Source organism: Tachypleus tridentatus, chromosome 7 (genome assembly GCF_004210375.1).
Source record: "Tachypleus tridentatus isolate NWPU-2018 chromosome 7, ASM421037v1, whole genome shotgun sequence".
Taxonomy (NCBI): Eukaryota; Metazoa; Arthropoda; class Merostomata; order Xiphosura; family Limulidae; genus Tachypleus; species Tachypleus tridentatus.
Window position 1 is genome coordinate 185,147,662 of NC_134831.1, and position 23,851 is coordinate 185,171,512.

At 34.2% G+C, this 23,851-nt stretch overlaps 2 protein-coding genes across 16 annotated transcripts in view; one reads left to right on the forward strand and one right to left on the reverse strand.

Moving 5' to 3' along the window:
- The first annotated feature begins 722 nt into the window (after positions 1–722).
- On the forward strand, positions 723–9,750 carry LOC143257478 (CAVP-target protein-like). The gene is made up of 3 exons (XM_076516203.1): positions 723–879; positions 1,750–1,905; positions 9,392–9,750. The coding sequence occupies exons 1-3, from the start codon at positions 810–812 to the stop codon at positions 9,541–9,543; spliced, it is 378 nt and encodes a 125-aa protein (XP_076372318.1). The 5' UTR covers positions 723–809; the 3' UTR covers positions 9,544–9,750.
- Positions 9,751–17,771: 8,021 nt separating this feature from the next.
- Positions 17,772–23,851, reverse strand: part of LOC143257481 (glycerol-3-phosphate acyltransferase 1, mitochondrial-like) — a 64,906-nt gene continuing 58,826 nt past the window's right edge. For all 15 annotated transcript variants that reach the window (XM_076516219.1, XM_076516220.1, XM_076516214.1 and 12 more), the window contains 3 exons: positions 21,379–21,502; positions 19,638–19,706; positions 17,772–18,243 (listed from right to left, as the gene is read on the reverse strand). In XM_076516219.1, the coding sequence (XP_076372334.1) occupies positions 18,071–18,243; positions 19,638–19,706; positions 21,379–21,502 (366 nt within the window). In that variant the 3' untranslated portion in view covers positions 17,772–18,070. The remainder of the gene's footprint in view (positions 18,244–19,637; positions 19,707–21,378; positions 21,503–23,851) is intronic.

Consider the following 23,851-nt stretch of genomic DNA (forward strand, 5'->3'; position numbering starts at 1 on the left):
GGGTTTACTGGGCTAAGTAGGAGGCTTCTACAAGATGAAAAGCCAAGGGCAAATAAAACCCTTATACCGGCCTGGCTCTTCCTCCCTCCTTTCTGGTTTTGGCTATATTAATGCTATATTAATATTTCGAGATTACAGCCCAAACACTATGTCTGTCAAGGCCTAAATCCAGAGAAATATTATTTGCATTTGACCTATTACTAGCACTCTCGTTCCCCGTCTACCTTCTGAAGTATTCTCGTTTCAGTTCAATAGGCTTAGAAAAGATTGTTCAACCGCCTTAGGTTGTCTACTAACAACTGGTTGGCCTTGCAAAGGGTATAAAATTATCATTTAAATAAATTTCTCAAAGTTACAGTCTGTTAGTAGTGCTCTAAACTATATTTACCTTTTAAACAAATCGTGTATAATAAAAACAAAAACAATAAACATTATATTGTTGCTTAAAAATTAACAGACTGAACTATGACCTTCAACTATTCCCAAGACGAGAATATAAAAGAGCGAGTCCTCGAGGTCGTTGAACTGTTCTTCTCATGGTCAAACCCGCAAATAACTATATTGAACTTTTCAAGGTCAAAATATGGAGTTCATCATACCATCTTTTTGTAATGTCTATAGCTGTAATCATAACTTATTACTTTCTTCAGGCTAAAAACCATTATATTATGCAATGCTCCTAATTGACTCCACTCACGGTGGTGAAAAGAAATTCACGTGACTATTTCTTTTCACATATAAGGTAACAACGGTTTACAGTGTTTTAGATCCTGCAGTTAAACAGCACTATTACGTACTGCATTCACTCCATGTTAGCCATGTTTAACAAAGTGTTGGCTGTGTTAATATCTGGTGTTTTACTGATGGAAGCAGCTAATGGTATATCAATCAAATTATTGTTAAAATCTATAGAGTAATTAAAATATAATGGTACTTAGATGTATATGTGATGCGCATAGGGAAATAATCGTGTGACAATATATTGTTGTTACATGTAATATGGATGTTGTATATCATAACAGTAATGTAACATGTGTAGCGGAATTGTCGTGCAAGAGAAACCCAAAATATTGTTAAACTGTGTAGTGAAGGTTTGTTATAGCAACGATCTAAATATACTGTGAAGATTTAGGATAACAGCGTTCTAATATATTGTCAAAATTTTAACATTAACATAATAATATATTGTATTGTTAAAATGTATATAGTGGAGGTTTATTACAACAACGACCTAAATATTTTGTGAAGGTGTAAAGTTTTAACATCACAGTGTCAAACCATGTTGTTAATATATGGAGTAGAGTTCAAAGTAATAGTAACTTAGAATATTATTCAAGATACGTTGTGAAATGTTACTATTTTCTGAACTGTATAGTTCGGGGTAATCAGACTTTGAAATCTATAAACCTCAAACAGTGCACTGTAGAAGGAAATTTAGCTGAGCATTATTTAAATATATAAACACCAAGGTTTTAACACCGTGTGTAATTCTTTAACGAAAATATTGATATCCAAGCTTCCACCCACAAAAAAAAAAAATTATTAAAGAAAAATAGTACAACAGTAAATAATTACTTTATCTTTATAGTTCAATAATATATCATTAAGAGTTGTAATTTGAAATTGTAATATAAAAATAACCCAGTATACACACACACACACACACACACACACACACATATATATATATATATATATATATATATACACAATCTAAATATAATTATGGAATATATAATTGTCTTACAGTTGATTATATGGAAGCTCCAAAGTTCACGTTTCCACTGTTTGACCTCTACAGTACTTCTGAACAAAAACCTGTGCACTTAGAGACAAGGGTGACACCAGCCAATGATCCAAATCTTACAATAAAATGGTTTAAAAATGGACAACCTCTTCAAACAAGTATGTTCATATCGATTTAATTATTTAGAATGTGAATTTGGGAAACTGGTCTTTATATTCGAATGGCTATTTCTATCTTTTATTCCTCCTTCAGTGTTTATTGAAGGCTAATGTTTTTAAAGCACGCGCTCAATGGGAGTTTTTTTTTTTAATTTTACTTATAATTAAGTAAAATAAAATATATGAAACCCTGATATATAACTCTGGGCATAAAAAGATTCTTGTTTTCCGTGATGACGAGAAACCTATTTGAAGTAAGAATATATCTCAGGACGGCTGGTATTGGTATTAACACTTTTACAAATAAAGCAGAGAACAACGTTTTTAGGTCACCTACAGGTTAAATAAAAAAGCAAATAAATATTTTTTACATTAATATATAATGTATCTAAACCACGTTGCTGGCTGTTAGATCACATTATTTAATAAATGAAAGGTACCCATTCATGATGACGAGAAACCCCCTTGAAGTAAAAAAAATATATTCTCAAGACGGCTGGTAGAAGTGTTAAAACTTTAATTACAGAAGTACAGAACATATATACAGAAGATATAAAGTACAGAACAACTTTTCGACTTCCTTAGGTTATCTTCAAGTTAACAAAACAGAGATTACCAGCCGTCTTTAGAACACAAAGGTACCCGTTATCACTTAATCTAAGCATTACTACTTCTGCTAAAAATACACTGCTGTCCAAAATCTTAAGGCTAATGAACATAAAGAAAAAATATGCATTTTGCGTTGTTAGACTCAACCACTTATTTGAGTAGAGCTTCGAAAGATGAAAGTAAGAAAAGGGAGAAACAAGAGGTTTCAGTAGTGAGTTTCACGGCCGTTATCGCGAATAACTTCAAACATTCGCTTTGGCATGGTCGGTATAAGCGTTTGTAGAAAGAAGGCTGGCTGGAATGTTATTTCAAGTGGTGAAGATGGCTTCACAAAGATCATGCATTTCTATAGATTTCCCTTGCCATCCACCCCCAAACATTTTCAATGGGATTCAGTTTGGGCGAACACGCTGGATGGTCCAAAAGAATCACGTTATTCGCCATGAAAAAGTTCTTTGTCCTGCGGGCATTGTGGATTGCAGCGTTGTCCTGCTGAAATATCCAGTCATTTCCACACAAGCGAGGGCCTTCAGTCAATTAGGATGCTCTCTCCAACATGCCAATGTAGCCAGCTGCTGTTTGACGCTCCTGTATAACCTAAAGCTCCATTATTCCATGGAAGGAGTAAGCACCCCAGATCATGATGGAATCTCCTCCACTGTGTCGTGTAGACAACATCTCCGGTGGGATATCCTTATCGTGCCAGTAACGTTGGAAACCATCTGGACCATACAGGTTGAATTTTTTCTCATCAAAAAACAAAACCTTCTTCCACTTTTCCACGTCCCATGTTTGTTTCTTCTCAGCAAAGTTTAAACGAGCTGTTTCGTGGTGTGGAAGGAGGCGTAGCCTTTAAATACGTTTACGATTTTTAAAGCCTTTCAATCGTAGATGTGTCTTATTGTTCTTGAGCTGCATTCTGCGTCCGTAAAGGCCTTAATCTAGTTCGACGATTGGCTGGTGTCTTACCGGAAAACCCGTCGAATCCTCCTGCTCAACGCGGGCGAAATTTTCTTGGGCCGACCACTTGAAATTCTCGTTCGTATTTCTCAGGGTCTTTTAAAACATTTGCAACAGCAGTTTTACTATGCCCAATCTTACCAGCGATGGCACGTTGAGAGAGACCTTGCTTTCGCAGGTCGAGAATTCAGCCACGTTCAAACTTTGTCAAGTTTTTAGCTTTTGCCATGTTTAAACCCAATGTAACACAGGAGGTGTCAGTGGAAGATAATGACAACGCTAATGCTTGAACACAAATGACTAAATTTCGTTACGTGTTTACCGATTAACGCTTTGTTTCAGTATGGTCTTAAACCTTTGACCAGCTAGTATTTAGGCTAATTTCACAGTGTTTACATTTTCCATATTAAATGCTAAAAATGTTTTTATTTTTATTTTTCTTATATTCATCTTTCGAAGCTCTACTCAAATAAGTGGTTGAGTCTAACAACACAAAATGCATATTTTTTCCTTATGTTTATTGGCTTTAAGATTTTGACCAGCAGTGTATATCAAACTTCACCGTTATAATACTCAGTCAAAGAGTTTCCAATAAGCTAAGTATAACAAAACAAGATATCAAACTTTATAGCACCAACTCAAAGAGTTTCTAACAACTTTAAAACCACTAGACAATAAACCAAACTTTATTGCCATAGCACCAACTCAAAGAGTTTATAACAAATTAAATACCACTAGACATATATAAAACTTCACCTTCTTGAACTTTTAAATCGTTTTATATGCGACCAAAATCTTCTAGAATTTATGTGTTCATTTAGTTTTGAATAAAAATTGCCCCAATTACTTTAACAAAAAAATTCTAAAAACAGATAAAGGAAATGCTATAGTCATAATGAACACGAATGAATACATCCAAAAAATGAAGAACATTCTATCAGACACAAACATATTTAAACCAATACACACAAAGACACATGAAACGCAACTAAACAAAATTCTACTAAAAATGAAAAAAGCCAACACAATTTTAAATAACACTTTATTCCTACCTACGCAAGACCGACTCACGCACCCCACAAGTATACGGCATCCCCAAACCTCATAAACCAGATTGTCCACTACGACCAATAACGTCCACATATGAATCGTTTAATTACAATCTTGGTAAATACATAGCATGGGCATTCTCCAAATATGTAACATCAGCCAGCTCATGCATCAAAGACTCTTTTAATTTCAAGTCTAATCTTAATCAACTTAATCATAAAGTCTTAATGGCCAGTTTCGATGTTATATCCGTCTTTACAGAAGTCCCAACCTCTGATTCCTGCAAGATAGCTTAAGAACTCTATATCCGAGACCCTAACCTATCAATAGATATTCCCAGCAACCAATTAGCAACCCTCATTGATGAGGACAAACTTTATGTTCAACAACCACAACTATATACAAACAAATGGCCTAAGTATGGGCAATTCAGTGTCACCAGTTCTAGCCAATATGTTTATGACACAAGTTGAAACACAAGCAATTAACACAGCATTACATCCACCACTATACTGGTACAGATATGTAGACGACACGGTTGCGGGATTCAAATCTACAGAACACATACTTAATTTTTTCAATCACATTAACTTTATACATCCCAACATTAACTTCACATATGAACAGGAAGAAAGCAATCAATTATCATTTCTTAACCTCAAAATTACAAGAACCGATACACAATTTAAAACAGAAATCCACCGAAAAATCACCCATACTGGACTATACATTCCTTGGGACTCAGCACATGAAACAAAACAAAAACTAAACATACAAATAAACCAAATAAACACGGCCATAAAACTATGCTCACCAGATAAAATTAACGACGAATTAGACAAAATGAAACAATACTTCATCAACATCAATAAGTTTCCTCCACAAACCGAAGAAAACATTATACGCACACACCTAGACAGAAAGCAAAATCTACTAACAAAAGTAAGTATATCCCACGAATTAAAAAATCACGAAACCATTTACTGCTGCATACCATATTTTCCTGACATCAGCAGAAAAATAACCAACATTTGGCAAAAACTAGTAACAAAGTATGACATTTCAGTTAATAACAAGTTTATTCAAACACCAGGCACAAAACTAAGGTCTATACTATGTAAAAACTACACTGACAAACACCACACCAACATTATTTATAAAATACAATGTGATAACTGCCACGACGTCTATATTGGAGAAACAAGTAGAAAAATGGGAACCAGATTCAAAGGACATAAAAAGTCACCTTCACACGTTTTCGAACACTGCAAGTCAAATAAACACAACATAACCATAGAAAACACTCAAATACTAAATAAAGAAACAAACATAAACAAACGCAAAATTAAAGAAGCCTTACTTATACAACAACTCAAGCTCAAAATAATCCAATATAAAAAAAACACCTTTATACCTGTATTAATAAATATAACACTGCACAACAAAGTTTTTGCTTCTTGAATACTGTTGGGTGCTCCTTATAGATTTTTGGCTGCTGATCACGAAAATCACATCCAAATTTTCCCATCACGTACCGTTTCATTGAAATCTTCAGTTTTGTCATGTTTTTTCTTATATTTGTGTCCAAAAATTTTCGTTTCTGTGAGAGACCTATGAACAATATTTTGTGCAGTCTGGGCATGTCCAGGCATGAAATTAGGCCAGGTTGGAAGCTGTTCTGTGAAAGTATGCAGCCTGGGCATGCCGGAGCCAGCTTGACACTGTCTCAGCAGGCTATAAAAGTGGCTTGCATACACAGATGCTGCTCATTGGAGTAATATAGACCTTATAGTGTGTACGTATTGTTTCAGAATATAGCATTACCTCAGTAGCACTGTAACAAGTAAGTTAGATGTTATAGACGTTTTACAGGACGATTGGTGTCGGTCAATATGTCTCGTCAATGTCGTAACAACCGCGATACATTCTGCTATATTTGTGGCGAGTATATGCTTGTCCATCAGACGCTCAATGACTGCTCTTGTGAAGAAAGCATATCATATGTACTTCGGCTGTAAAATTGGTGATCAAGACCATGAATGGGCACCTCATATTTGTTGTGCGACATGTGCTGTCTGTCTGAGAGCTTGGTTCAGAAGCACTCGAAAGACAATGCCATTTGCTGTCCCGATGATATGGCGAAAACAGAAAGACCATGTGACGGACTGTTACTACTGTTTGACTTATGTGTCTGAATACCACATGAATTGAAGTCAATTGAATACCCTAATCTGCCTTCAGCAATGAGACCCGTGCCACATGACGACAGTCTTCCAATTCCGAAACCACCAGAGGAATGGACCGTAGACGAACCAGATGAAGAAACTGCAATGCAGGGAACTGGCAGTGACATTGATCCGGATTTTGAACCGTGCTCCTCAGACGATCCACATCTCATAACACAGTCAGAATTAAATGATCTGGTCAGAGATTTGGGTCTGCCAAAAGCAAAAGCCGAATTGCTGGTTTTGAGACTGCAGGAATGGTGTTTGCTGTCACCAGGTACGAACATTTTTGTTTTTCGAAGCCGCCAAGATGATATAACCAATTTTTTTGCACAAGTTGACAGTCTCTGTTTCTGTGTTGACATCGAAGGATTGTTCTCTGCTTTGGGTTGTGACCATGACCTGCAAGAGTGGCGTCTCTTTATTGATTCATCAATGTTAAGCCTCAAAGCTGTTCTGTTACACAATGACAACGTTCACCCTTCAATACCTGTTTGTATGCAGCACACATGAAAGAAACCTACGAGAACATGGAAATGTTGCTGAAGCACATCCAGTACAGTAAGTACAACTGGAATATCTGTGAAGATCTGAAAGTCGTTGCTCTGTTACTGGGACTGCAGCTCGGCTATACAAAGTACTGTTGTTTCATCTGTGAATGGGGCAGTCGTGTCAAAGAGTCACATTATTCTCGACAGAGCTGGCCACTCCGTAAAAAGTTAGTTCCAGGACAGAAAAATGTGGTGCATGAACCGCTTGTCGACCCAGCAAAGATTTTTTTCCCTCCTCTTCACATAAAATTGGGACTTATGAAGAATTTCGTGAAAGCAATGAACAAAGAAGGCGAAGATTTTCGTTATTTAAGACAGCTGTTCCCAAGAATAACTGAGGCCAAGATCAAAGAGGGCATTTTTGTTGGCCCTCAGATCAGACATGTTATGAGTTGCAAGCGGTTCAAAGATCTGTTAGTTGGGCCGGAAAAGCCTTCAAAGACGTTATTGACAATTTTCTTGGCAATTACAGATCTCCACATTACATTCAGCTGGTAGATAAACTTCTCAAAGCATACAAAACAATGAAGTGCAGCATGTCACTCAAGATTCATTACCTCCACTCACACTTGGACTTCTTCCCCACAAATCTCGGTACTGACAGTGACGAACACGGTGAAAGGTTTCACACCAGGACATTGCTACAATGAAAAAACGATATCAGGGCAACTGGAATCTGTTAATGCTTGCTGACTACTGTTGGACACTGCAGCGTGATGCACCGGACATTGAATACAAACGAAATTCAGGAGCAAAACAGTTTTAATTATGTTGAACTTAATAGCGTATTAGAAACATAAACGCAATTAAGTCGGTAAACAGTTAACTGTCTATTTCTTAGAGTTCCTACGTGATGAAGCAAAACCAAAACTATATTTGTGCATCCCCACCAGGTACCTGTCACAATCAGAAAAAACTTTTCAAAAAATTGTTGTGCAGTGTAATCAAACATCTAAGTACGCCCTCTACATTCAGTTACACAACCCCCTTCAAACATGTGGTCAGCTACCTCTTTCTTTCTTTGTGAATCTGACGATGATCGAAAAAGTTTGAAACGTTGTTCGCTCCTCTACATAAAAAAATTTCTCAACCCAAACCAGCCGTTCAATCATATATAATATTCAGTAATTGTTTGACAATAGTCGTGAATATAAGATGGTTTCTCTGCTATCTTTATTGTTGTTTCTGTTAAAAGTGATCTAGAAAGTTTGAATATTCTTCCCAGTTAATTTTTTTTTTAAATTAAATTTACATTTTCTTATGAACTTATTGTCGAAGACGCAGGTTGTTGGTAAAGGAACTGTCTGGGCGTTCGTCTGTCTCAAGTTTGAAAAGCTGTGCATGCAGATAAAGCTCAACATTCACTTTTAAAATGACAGGAGAAAAGACATGAATGATACCGATGCCACATTTTATTTAACAAGCAGGATATCCTAAAATAAATCTTTAGGAACCAATCACAATATTTCAAAACGTGAAATAATCCAAACTGTATGTTTTCGTTGAGTAGCTCTCACCATGACTTATATGTTCAACAATTATTTTTCATGGTTTTCGGTACAAGTAGCTTAGAGCTTTGATTCTGATTGAAAACAACAATGAAACACATTTTTACAGTTCATGAAATAATTTAAATTATTAGCTTAATCGTTTACCGTTACTGGAAACGGGTACTTTTGCTTGTTTTATTATAAATCATAACCAAACCAACCAAATATTTATTTTACATAGGTTTTAAAGCTATCATCCCACGTGTTGAAGTTTACGAGGTATTAAGACAAAGTCATAGGTGACATAATATCGAACACCGTCTTTTTGTGATTTATTAGTCTTGCACCAATAAATATTAAAATAAATCCTGATTACATAATTAGTTATTAATCATGAAATTAACATTTTCTTTGTATTATTGTATTGGATATTTGCTCGCTGAAAACTTTGTACAAAACCGTCAAACGTAGCTAACCAATAGGTTAGTTGTATTTTCATATATATATATATATATATGTATCTGTAATGAATATCAAATTTATTCCACACGTATTTGTTACAATTCAATTCTAAGTCCAAATATCTTACTATTTTTGTTAGGTTTGCGTATAACCATCAGCTTTGACAATGGCGTAGCGGTGTTATACATACATTCTGCCATCCTGGCAGACAGTGGAGTATACGTTTGCCAAGCTTCTAATACAGCGGGAGAAGCTACTACCAGGGGCGTGTTGTCTGTTACACCAATTTAACATGTGAATTCTGTTTCCATGTTACAATGTCTAATTACCACGTGAACCTTGCTATATCCCAATAACAGCATTTGTTATCCTATACGTACTATAATAATTTCCAAGTAACAGTCGTTGCTTTCACATACACTTTTGTCACTTCTTTTACAGTATCAGTGTATATTACCACGTGAATTACGACGTATTTGTAATAAAAATTAAGTTTATCCTGTCATCTCACTCAAGTTTGTGGTTAATTATGATAAGAAATGGCCAGATACTGGTTAAAAAAAAACTAATGCTTCTTCAGAGCTAGAAGCCAGGTGGTTAAGGCGCTGGACTCGAAATCTGAGAGTCGCAGATTCAAATCTTCATCTCACCAAACACGCTTGCCCTTTCAGCCGTTGGGGGGTTATATTACGTGACGGTCAATTCCGCTATTCGTTTGTAAAACAGTAGCCCAAGAGTTGGTGGTGATGACTAGCTGTCTTCTCTCCAAATATAAGAAACTGTTTAGTTTGCCAAATGTTACTTCTGTACAACCAACTTCAAAGGTGTGTTATCATCGACATAAAGTCCTGTTTTGGGGGAAATTTTTAAATGGGTAACATTTTAAGTGTCAAACTGATCGGTGTCCAGTACGTTTAAACACCGAGACTATAAATACAGAAAAACACATGATTACCCATGTAGAGAGAGATAAACAAAAAACAATTGATACAAAGATATACGCATCCCCCCACCTGTCACGTGAAGTAGAAATTGGAAGTGGGGGTAACAGAAAAACCAAAGTTTTCTTCCACTTTACTCTAAATAACGTATTAGTACAAATTGAAAATTTCAGACCACGTGGAAGAAAAAACGCATCTACTGCTAAATTGAATCATCTAATTCTTTTATATTTTTTGCTCCTTTTTGACTGACAATATTTTAACAAATTACTTTTCCTTGTGGAATATTTATACAGAAGACTGCTATTCAATTCATAAATTTGAAAAGATGAAAGACTCGGAGGAAACGGTTTCGCTTTTCTTAATTAAAGTGGTCCATTCTAGGGAAATAAATCAAACATTCGATAGAACTAATCATATTTTACTTGGAATGTTTATTATACCCACAAGTGTTCAATTAACTTACAAGAAAATAATCAAAACCCGTTTGTAGAAAAAGAATCTACACAGCGTTTCATTGTCGTCTATACTTTCATCTTTTATAACAATGGCGTAGTTGTTGCCAAGTTCAAGAAACTCTTATCCACTAATTTTAAACAACTGGAACATTAAGCCCATTATACATCAATACTAGTCCACAAATTAATACTTATAATAACAAAACTCATGGACAAATATTTAACCAACCTAAAACAGTTACAATGACAGTACGACAAATAAAGAAAATCACATAGTGGTTCTTATCTATATTACAAAGTCACTTTTTTTTAATGCATCGTTTATTGTAGCTTACGGTTTTCTTCCTATATTCCATAAACTAAACGTTCTATTCACTTAACAATTTCCACTTGTTTTAGGAACATAATGCTACACGTATATGTTTCGTCGGGTTTCTGGGCATGTTATAACTGGAAGGTATACAGCTTGATCTTACACTGAATCCAAGAAGATTACGCCACCCATCAGGTGTGTTTGTTTCAAGTTAAGCACAAAGAAACGAAATGGGCTACTGTGCTCTGCCCACCAAGGGTATTGAAATCAGGATGCTAGGGTTGCAAGTCTATAGACATGCCACTGGGTGGCTCATCAGGTCTGAGAAACACACAAGTCATTTCAAGTTCCACAAAAGAAACATGCCCGATTAACTTTCAGCTGTACTTATTAGAGAACTAGAAACGATATCAAACATTCTGACTCAAGGTTTAATAATAAACAACTTATAGAACACTTAAATTACCTACAAGATAGATGGCTTAACGTTTCTGTATGCGAGTTATTCAGGTGGCTCTCACTCGAAGTTAACCATTAAGAAAATTAATTTTACCAAACCAAACAGTAACTTATAAATTTTCTTCAATTTTTAATTACTTTACGTCACTGATATCAGAGTTTGTACTTGTCTCAAGTTCCAAATAAAACGTTTAGGACAAAACATTATTTAATAGAAGCTTATTAGAGCACATAATGAGATTGGTGTTATAACTTTAACGACTGTCTATGTTATAAGTGGAATATTTTAATATGGGAGAAAAATACACAGATCGAATGTTTGTGATGATAGACAAAAATCTGTTTAATAGGAGATAAAACACAGATGAAGTGTTTCTGATGAGAGGATAAAAAAACATGAAAAACTAGTGAAAAATAATTAATGTATATTGAGAATCAATTTACACGGTGCTTGCTTTGTAGAGGTTTTAATTACCTAACTATTAACTTTCCAAACGTTTCTCTTACTTCTACATTAATTAACCAAGCTAGATAGTTGAATACTGACAGCACATGTTGGGTACAAATATTTCACTAGTATTTTCAGGAGTCATTTAAAAACAGTAGAGTATCAGGGTTATAATTCATATTTTCTTCAGACAAAAGCTAGCAAACAAACAAAATTTTGTATACAAGCACTCCTATGATTCTTTCCTAAACACTGGACGGACATCAGTTTAGTCACACTTTATGACGTTTAATAAGATTACGTATAATGAACTTCTCTCTCTTAATATACACACAAGTACAATTGTATTTAATAATTACAGTACACTCACGGTTTCAATATACAAACCCATTACACTGAGGAACACTTTTTCAGTAACTTTGAGTTGCATTGGATATTTTAACTGATTCTGAAGGAGTTTTAGGCGCTGATTTCAAATCTGAAATTAGTTTTTCTCTACAAGCTCTAGTTTGTATGCAATTTTAGGTTAATGAAATTGTTCAAATGTGAACTTGCGTAAACCATGTATAAGCATTTTCACGTCCATATATATAGATAGCTTCTAATATTTTGATCATTCTTCTTTTGTTTGAGATCAAACATGGCTTCCAAAAATAGATATCATTGCAGAAACAAGCCTGATGCCTTCTGCTACATATGTGGATGCTACACACTCAATCGTCAGAGACGTAACATATCCACGTTCGTCAAGCGTGCCTACAAGGCATATTTTGAAGTTCATCTTGGTGATCAAGACAAGCAATGGGCTCCTCATGTTGTGTGCCACAATTGTGAGGAAATGCTTCGAGACTGGACGAAAGGAAAACGCAATGGTCTGCCTTTTGGTGTTCCAATGATTTGGCGCGAACCCACCAACCATGTAACTGACTGTTATTTCTGCATGGTAAACACAACGGGTGTTGGGAAAAAAAAAACCGACATAATATTACGTATCCGAACATTCTCTCAGCTATTCGGCCTGCTCCGCACTCTGAAGAAGTTCCTGTTCCAGTTTTCAAAGGCTTGCCTTCATTGGACGATAAAGACATTGGACATGATACAAGCGAACAAGACAGTTGTGACAGTGAATTGTCAGAAAAGTGTACACAATCGGAGAACTGTTCTTCAGACACTGAACCTTTCCCCGTCCCCAAGCCTCTTCCCCAGGCTGAACTGAATGATTTAGTGCGGGATTTAGGTCTTTCAAAGAAAGCAGCAGAGCTTTTGGCATCAAGATTACAAGGCAGAAATCTTGTTGATCACTCTGTTAAAGTATCATATTTCAGAAAGCGTGACCAGCTTTTAGTGACCTTCTTTTCAGAAGACAGACAGTTTGTTTACTGCCATGACATCCAAGGGCTTCTCAAAGAACTGGGTGTACCTTACTATAGTCCTGCTGAATGGAGACTCTTTTAGACAGTTCAAAACGCAGTCTAAAGTGTGTCCTTTACATAATGGGAATGTTTATGGAGCAGTACCTGTCGGTCACTCAGTGCATTTTGGGAAGACTATGATGATATGAGAATGGTCATGGACTTATTAAAATATCATGAGCACAATTGGATCATTTGTGTAGACTTAAAGATGGTCAACTTTCTTCTTGGACAACAGAAAGGTTTCACCAAGTTTCCATGTTTCCTCTGTATGTGGGACAGCCGAGCAAGAGACAGACATTGGGTCCAGAAGGACTGGCCTATTCGTGACACCCTTGAAGCAGGCATGCCAAATATCATACAAGACCCCCAGCAGAGATAAGATCATCTTTCCTCCTCTTCACATCAAATTAGGTTTGATGAAGCAATTTGTCAAGGCACTGGAAACCGAAGGTGAATGTTTCCAACACATCATCACAGCTTTACCAGGGTTATCATTTGAGAAGATCAAAGCAGGCGTGTTTGATGGCCCACAGATTCGAACCCTAACTCGTGATGATCAGTTTGTTGCTAAGATGACCGCTTCAGAAAAGGCAGCATGGTTATCCTTTGTGGCAGTCGTTCAGAACTTCCTTGGAAACAATAAGGTGGAGAACTACAGTGAACTTGTGAACAGAATGCTCCTCGCTTTTCGTGATCTCGGGTGCAACATGAGCATCAAGCTTCATTTTTTGAACAGCCACCTTGATAAGTTCCCTGACAACCTGGGGGCTGTGAGTGACGAAAAAGGAGAACGATTCCACCAAGACCTAAAGGTCATGGAAGAACGCTACCAAGGGCGCTGGGACAAAAGTATGATGGCTGACTACTGCTGGAGCATTAAACGAGATTGTCCAGATGAAGTGTACAAACGCAAAAGTTACAAACGCAAATTCTTACCTGAATAAAATACACAAACAAATTGATAAGCTATTCCTATAATTTCCTATAATAACGAAAAATTAAAAAATAAATAAAAATGTCAAATTGCATAAAATCTGTAGCTTGCAGACAAAAACCGACTTCAGATTTGAAATCAACACACTCAAATTCACTATAGAAAGGTCTTTTTTTAAATGCAACAAAATGAGTGTTCCCCAGTGTTATAAGTTACGATGTTTTCAAAACAGTGTCAGTTTCTTTGGCTTAAAGACTTTAGTTGGAAGAAACTGCAATTACCCCTCCTTTACTATTCATACTAAAGAATATTTCATTGATCTAAATCTGTAGATTTTATCGTTTTTAAAAATAAAGACAAACTGCAATTCCTATTCTCACTCCTGGTTTTGATCAAGTAAACTCCTCTTGAAGTTAAAGCCTGTACATGTTTGGTTTTAAGATCTTAATTGTCTTCTCCATAAAGGTAAAAACATGCTTATATAATATAAAACAGGTCGATTTGTTGTTTACAATTAACCATCTCCAATTCTTATCTTGAAATTAATGAAACAAAATTAATTTAATAACTGATTCCAAGAACTGTTAATTTTAAAGAGTAGATCTGAAAACAAAGATCTGAGAAACAAGTAAACCTCTATTTTCCAGTTGAAATTTATTTTGTACTTTATAATCAGAATACGAAAAATAACACTTGAAGTCGGCGACTCCCAAACTGCATGTAAATTACCCCCAGTCAAATCTTTGAGCTTTAGACAGACCCTTGACACATAATCTGTTTATAAAAAACAACAATTGGGAGTTGTTTATATTAATAAAAAGTTACATCAAAAGAATCAATCCAAAGGTAAGTCAACAATACTCAGATAAGAGCAAGTGGAATATGTTGGTAATTCACCAAGACTGCTCCACAAATGGAAACAAGTTTTTCAAAGATTCTGGTGCACTCTTGGCTTTGAGTAATATTGCATCATAAATAACTTGCCATTTCATTAGAAATGGCATTTAAAGGAATTTATGTGGCAAACTCTACAAAGTTAGCAGACTGACGGCCACGATATTTGACATCATCTATGGCAAGTGCTGATAAGTTTTAGTGTAATATTATCACGTTTTCAATTTACACTTTTCTTTTAACTCCTCAAACAGATTCACCAATAAAAATAAATTTAAAATATCTATGCAAAACACTACAGAAATATATTTGGAGTTTTCATTATAATGAAAATAACAACACCATCAACTTGCATTTGCCTAATAAGCATTTCCCCAACTTAGGTTTTTAACTTCAGCTGAGGCTATAATACTGCTTGTTCAGTGCAAAGCTACACATTAAGATATCTTTGCTCTATCCAATAATGAGAACTGAACCCTTAATTTAGTATTACAAATCTGTAAACTAACATGTCTGATCTCCTAATAGCGAACAAACAACTACTGTTATTGAATTTATTTCTCCAAAATGAAAGGTAAATCGAACCATTTAAAATTCCTGCCAACCAGAAAGAGTTGAAAAAAATAATAATAAAAAAAAAAACAATCCCAGGCCCGATAAAAACAAAACAAAAAACAACAAACCATTCCAATAAATTTGGGGATATGATTTTCATATGCTTTTAACACAACTGTGTTTAAATATATTTTTCTCACCTCTAAAAACAACTCATTTTTAGCTTTAAAAAAATGTTATCCTGAAACTTTGTAATGCACAATAATTGAATTTAAAAACAAAAGCATTTTGATCTTTTTTCTAACTAGCAGATCAGGCTGAATAAAGCTGTTACCTGTATCATATAATATTAAATCTAATGTTTACTGAATAAAAACTGGAACAGCTTGTGAACTATTACATGATTAGGTAATGACTGCAACTTTTATCTCACTTAATCACAGTTTTGTTTTCTAAAGTAATCAATAACTAGCAATAAGCATGGTTCCAAAAACTGTCAAAAAAATATTTATTACTGTCCTTTTCTGGGTTAACATCCAAGAAGTTAAACAAATAAGCTACATGAACTACAGTCATTTTATTCAAGAAACAAACTTAGAAGTTTATAACTCTTCCCAAGCAGTACAAGATTTCTTAGTATACTATTTTTAAACCTGGTAGTGAGATTAATTTACAATAAAATCAGTTATTATATGATCAAAAACTGATCAATGTAAGGCTTAATTTCGTTGAACAACAAACTGAACGACACCATGAGGAATAAGAAATTAATATTATTAGAAATTTCAAACAAGTTTGAGTGGAATTCAAGTACCTACTGCCTCTAGATAACAACAGCTACCTCAATTAATAAATCTCTCCATTTAGAAAACAAAACAAAGATAACTATCACAGTTTGAACAACCAATCAAATCTATAGAATATTCCTACTTTTGTAACATATTTATCACAACATAAATAAACAACAACAAACAGAAATATGATTAAAATGTACATCTCTCAAACCTCAGTAAAGAAATTTTACCTGCATCTTAGACCTGCATATAATTATTGATACAACAGGTGAAGCAAGACATGCATCTCGAGCCAGTAAACAGTTCTGAGTGCAACAGGTGAATCAAGACATGCATCTCAAGCCAGTACATGGTTCTGAGTGCAACAGGTGAAGCAAGACATGCATCCCAAGCCAGTACACGGTTCTTGGTGCAATAAGTGAAGCAAGACATGCATCCCAAGCCAGTACACAGTTCTTGGTGCAATAAGTGAAGCAAGACATGCATCCCAAGCCAGTACACGGTTCTTGGTGCAATAAGTGAAGCAAGACATGCATCCCAAGCCAGTACACGGTTCTTGGTGCAATAAGTGAAGCAAGACATGCATCCCAAGCCAGTACACGGTTCTTGGTGCAATAGGTGAAGCAAGACATGCATCTCGAGCCAGTACACAGTTCTTGGTGCAACATCAAGCAAGAGCTATAACTTAAGCCAGTAAATAGTTCTTGGTGCAACAGGTGAAGCAAGATTTGTATCTCAAACCAGTAAACAGTTCTGGGTGCAATAGATGAAGCAAGACCTGTAACCGAAACCATCAAACAGTTATTGGTGCAACAGATGAAGCAAGACCTGCAACTCAAATGAGTAAACAGTTCTGAGTGCAACAGGTGATGTATAATCTGCATCTAAAATCAGTACAGTCCTGGTTGCAACTAGTGAAGCAGGACCTGCATATTGAACCAGTACACTAAAAGTGTGGGTTAAGTTTAATTTAACAACAGTAACAATTACTGCCACTTTCTTAATAAAAAAATATGAAACTGAACTACAAAAAAACAAAACAGGTGTTCTTAATAATACATGAAGTGAATAATATTAATTATTCCTTGAAAGTTTCTTTTTGAGAGAGTTGTTTTATTTAATAAATAATACACTATCAGGAATGCTTTGAAACTACCTTTCATTTCTCAGCTGCCTTTAGATGGTCCATGGCAATAAGTTAGTGTTGGCTAATTACATAATAAACAGTAGTGTGAACATATCTTTCTCACACACATTAATGGTGAATTTGGTGTTGTTACACATGAAAAAATCAAACTGTTACACAGCTAGTTTCTAAATACACTTTAGTATAAGTTATTACTGAAATCGAATGAGAAATAAGTGGTAAGTTTTCAACTACATTTGTGGTTGTTTCTTTGTTGTTCATTAAAACAGGTTTTAATCCTTCAAAATACATTAGTCAGGGCATATGTTTTTCACTCTCATCACTAAAATGCTCCAGTTCATTCTGTTTTTCCAAACACATTAATAGGGACTTTTTCTTGTTTCAGACAAAGTATTCACATCAACTAGGCTTTCATCTCAGAGTACAATGCCCCTTTCAACATGGCTCTTCAGTTTTTAAGTCACACTTTAAATTCTTCAATCTTTCTTATTATCTCACTCACAGCTTCTTCTGAATTATAGTTCAAGTTCAGATAATACAGTTTCACTGAGTCTTGGATATAACACTCTAAAACCTTCCAGTGCTGAAACAACTTAACAGCATTCTTCAGTTGTTCAGCTGCAAAAGATTCTTCTGCAAACAAATTAAAACCATTTAAAAAGAAACATGGATATGAGTGTGAACTGAACACTGAATGTAAACAAATAAATATAATTCAAAACATTTGTAAGGTGGACAGAAGAACTACTAGCAGAACACATGAACTGACTTGTTAATAAGACATCAATAAGCTAAAAGAACTACTAGCAGAACAGATAAACTGACTTGTTAATAAGACATCAATAAGCTAAAAGAACTACTAGCAGAACAGTAATCTAGAAGAAAAACTACTAGCAGAACAGATAAACTGACTTGTTAATAAGACATCAATAAGCTAAAAGAACTACTAGCAGAACACATGAACTGACTTGTTAATAAGACATCAATAAGCTAAAAGAACTACTAGCAGAACAGATAAACTGACTTGTTAATAAGACATCAATAAGCTAAAAGAACTACTAGCAGAACAGATAAACTGACTTGTTAATAAGACATCAATAAGCTAAAAGAACTACTAGCAGAACAGATAAACTAACCTGTTAATAAGACATCAATAATCTAGAAGAAAAACTACTAGCAGAACAGATAAACTGACTTGTTAATAAAACATCAATGAGCTAAAAGAAAAAACTAGTAGAAAAGATGAACTGTTCATATGACATAAGGAGATAACAGTTCCATCTAGGTCTGAAAATACTATGCACAGAGAATAATTTTTTAGTAGGTAATGAAAAACAAATTTCTGTACTTTCTCAACATATTTAACAAACTACATCTCACAGAAAGATGTTAAAATATTGTATGCTACCAAAAAACATACAAGGCAGCAATAGTAATAACTATTTATTAGTAAGTGATAACTTAATACATCATGGAGCACATGAAATATGTACAAAAAATATATAATAGTTAAAGAAATGGCATGTTATACATATAATGGCATATCTGTTGTAATGTAATAAAATGTTTTACCAGGCAAGATCAGTTTCTTTTAATAAAGCTGTAAACAACGAGGTTTATTTATATGCAAAAACGGCTCATTTGGGTTGAGAAAATATTTTACATAGAAGAGCAAACAACGTTTCGACCTTCTTTGGTCATCGTCAGGTTCAATGACGATTTGTTGAATCGTCATAATAAAAGGAAAGTGCAATACTTTCCCTATAGTAAATAGTGCCTTCTCTAATCTCTCGACCAAAGAAGGTCGAAACGTTGTTCGCTCTTCTATGTAAAATATTTTCTCAACCCAAACGAGCCGTTTTTGCATATAAATTTCTAAACAAGTGGGTTTCTCGACATCACTGAAGGTTTATTTGTTGTTTTTTTAATGACATGCATCAACAAGATGTTTTGTAATAGCATACATGTGATTCAATAAACTTAAAATTTTGAATTTTTGTACAAATACTGAATTTAGAGGAACATACCATATGATATTAGTCCTTTGTGTAACCTTTCTTTTGCTGTTTTGTGAATTTCTTGGAGGAAGACACTTTCTATGAAGTGAAACGAAAATAATGTAATGATTAAAAAACAATATATAGCTCACCAGTTAATGTTGAAAAATTTAATTTCAGCTGAAAAACCCAAAGTAAATATTTTCCAACACTGAAAAGGTATTTCTGATAGATACTTACCTCCTATCAAAAAAAGCTTTCTCAACTTGTACTGCCCTCTGTTGGCTAAATTTTTGCTTGCCAGTAGTATTAATACACTCACACATCTCTACATACTAACATGCAAAAGATAATTCAGCGACCCTCCACCAACAGAAGTGCAATACTTTCCCTATAGTAAATAGTGCCTTCTCTAATCTTGTAGCTGTTAACTTCTTTGAGATTGGGTCAGATCACACAATCATACCAGAAGTGGGGAGGATAAGCAGTAAATGTGAAAGGAGGTAAATATCTTTCAGAAATACATTTTTAGTTTAGGAAAATGTTAACTTTTTATATTGTATCTTACCCTTTTCACAGAAAGCTAGAATCCCTCACTGAACCAGAGAGAAGATGAACAATTCCCTTTAGCAAGTGTCAAAAGGAAAATGACGGAATGTGAGAAAATAAAAAACAACACACGCATGAGAGATTACAAACTTCTGAATACTCTTCACCCTTTAGTAATTTATTGCAAAAAAAGGGCAAAAACACTGAAGGACCCATAAAACATTACACAAGTAATGGAACCTCTGGTGTAGAGGGATGAGGGAACAACAACCTCAAACAATACCCAAAAGCATTTGGAATTATTCAACAGGTCTGCAGTAGGAAGAGGGTCTTCTACCTCTCACCTCAAAAATGGGTACTGGCAGGGAATAGGAACTTCCATACCAAACATCCATCTTTGCATGCACTCATCTCCCACACAACCAACACCAGATCCACTGAGGACCAACATCCATCAGATGGTAGGAAGGTGGAGAGAGCTGGTGGCACTGGGAATATTTCATCTAATCTGCAATAGAAGAATACCCAGTCTTACACATGCAGGAATTTGTGTGTCTAATATGGTTACAACCAACCCCAGATCCACTAGAAATCAATATCCAGCAGATAGTATGAATAGGGACCATTCTTTGTGTTTGCATTTCAAGTCCAAAATCTGGCAGCATTGAAAAATTACTGTTCAGTTCACAGGAAGAAAGTACCATCCAAACACATGAAGATTTAGGAATCAAAACATGAACAAAAACCCATCTGTTTAATAATACAGCCAATCAAAAAGTGGTTAACAGCTGCAAGATTAGAGGGTGCTAGTTACAGTAGAGATAATTTCCCACTCCTTTTGGCAGATGGATACTGCATAATCATTTGCATGTTAGTATGTAAAGATACATAGGGGTATCAAGACTGGTGTTGAGCAAAAAGTCACATCAACTGAGGGCAGTATAACTTGAGAAAGCTATTTGTGAGGGGAGGTAAGATATAGCAGAAAATAATTCAAGTTTTTTTCTAGACCTCTGAAGTGATTTTGTAGCTTAAAAGCTAATAATTTTGAATACATTGCTATACAAGTTTTTACAGCATTTCCTTTCTGTGGCTAAAATCTATGGAAAGCTTTATTAATTACAGATACAGTGCTGAAACAATCCATCTTCTCAATTTTTTATTCAAAGTTTATATAAGGTGCATTATTTATATCACTAACTCACTACAAGCATTACCATACCTTCTTTTACTACTTGAACTAGTTTCAACAGTGATGATGCTGCTAGCCAGTAAGACTCAACATACGGACTCAGTATGCATCGATAAAACTGAAGTATATTCAGACTTTCTTCATTCAACATAACCTAGAAGACAAAAAAATAACAATGATTTCAAAATCCCATAGGTAATTCAGGTTAATGGAGCTTTCATGTGACATAAAAGAACAAAAATCTAAGTGTTGAAACTGTATTTGTACTAAGCAAGCATAAAACAGAATATGCCATCAGTAGATTACCTTTTAACTCTCTCCCTACAAAGCTGGGTCAAATTGACCAACCTCATAACTATTTTGTATTCATTATAGTTTCCATAGTATAACTTCCAATACAGTTTATGTATCTTCATAAAAGTTGGCAGATGTTTAGTATAGAAAAATTAGATTTTGATAATGAATACATATATATTATTTCCATATACTAGTCTTAGGGCTAAGTGATTTCTACATTACTATTAAAAATACTATCCTTCATTTTAAAAAAAGTCTTAAGTTCTATTTGTTTAATATCCAAAACCTCATAAGTAAGTTTACATGTTATCTGTTGTTTAGTCTATCTTAGTTTAATTTAACTGACCTTGTAAGCATAATAAAAAAAACAAAACTGAAATAAATCTATAATGGCTTTAAATTGTACTATAAAACTATGTTTGTTTATCCTATGGGTTATAAACAACACAGGATCAAACTATCGGCAAGATCTGAAACAAAATTGTTTATTATATAGGGTAATCTCATGTTCTCCTATACTCATAAATATCAGACTGAAATTATTAGCACTCTCATCAAAAAACTCACTAAACTGAAAGCCCTTAATACAGACACACAGGTGAAATCCTAGAAAAAAAAAAAAACCTAAAAAAAAACTATTTTATTATCAAGTTATACAAACAAACTTGGCATTAACTTTAATACACATCTAATAAACCAACTTTTAACATTATATAAAGTTTAAGTTCTTAACTTTATAAAGGAAATATTACAAAAAAAAACCCAATCTTCCCTAATATGAAAATTTTGACATTTGTTTTCTAGGTCTTTATTCTTCTCTGATTTATTTACCACCCATCTAAACATTTAACATAAATTACTCAGTATTGTTCTTAATCAGGCAAAGTTTAATTTTTATAGCTTTCAATATTGTTTGGTTACAGAATCAAACTAGGAAAACAGCCCTGACTGCAACATCCTCTCCTTCAGAAACTGCCAACAGTTCTTATTTCCAACATTTCATACAATACTATTTATAACTAACAGAAAGCCAAAGTTTCTATCTATGAAACAACAATAGAGAATTGTCTATTTCCCTTACAGTTCAAGCTATATTCCCATGGAAAACACATCAAGAAGCTTAGCTGAAATTTTTAACAGATTTTATTGCATAGTTAGAATGCCAGAAAAAATATTTACATTTTATTATTCTGTTTTCTGTTTCAGTATTTAATTAAATAAAAATATTTTTGTGGTAATACCATTAGAATAAAAAGTAGGCTAGAGTTTCATCCACAGTTTACAGCAAAAAATACAAACCAGAAGACCCAGATAAGTAGTATATTTTTTTGTTTTCCATGTGTATTATTTATGTTTTATTATAAAGTAATTATAAGGTAAAAATTAGAAACTTATTGGGTTACATTATGTAAAATAAAGAAAAATAATAACAACAAGGTCAGTTACTAGTTGTAGTATAGAAAACAGAAGTAAAATTTTGTTTTTCTGAAAAATAAAATATTTAATATTTATTTATGTCTTGGAAATTATGCAAAACAAGTCTGAAAATCTTCAGATGAAAAAGTATTTTTAATCTTAACATGCAAATCACTTTGCACTCATAGCAGACAACATTCTCATATAATCATGGTCAATGTTTTAGTCAAAATACTTAATAAAAAAATTCTGATTTTTTGTCTGCAAAAAAACTTAACATTTACTGAAAGCTTGTAAAATTACATGAAGATACAATAAGTACCTTTAAAGTCATAATATGCACACATGTAATCATGGTAATTATTAGTTTAGGTGAATTATACGCACCTATTGCAACAGGCTTAACTTTGTAATGATAGGCTCAGTATAAATTACAAGTTTGTATAGACAGTAGTTACTTATACTCTAACTTTTGATGAAGTAAGTGCATCTTCATAAAAAATCAGATTTTTTTTTAATGGAATAATTTTGCTAAAGATTTACTTGTAGAAATAAGAGTTATTTTATTACTAGTCTGTATGCAAAATAATTCCATGTTATGATTAAAAACTATTCTTTGTCTGAAAGAATCCCAAATATTATTAATGTAATCTCTAAATACATTTCAAACCTTTGTCTTCAATAATTTATATTTTGTCTCTTACTTTCTGTGTGAGGTCTGCCAATCTGACCGACCTTGTAACAACAATAAAAGAGTAGAAAATAAATTTATTATTATTACTCTTATTAT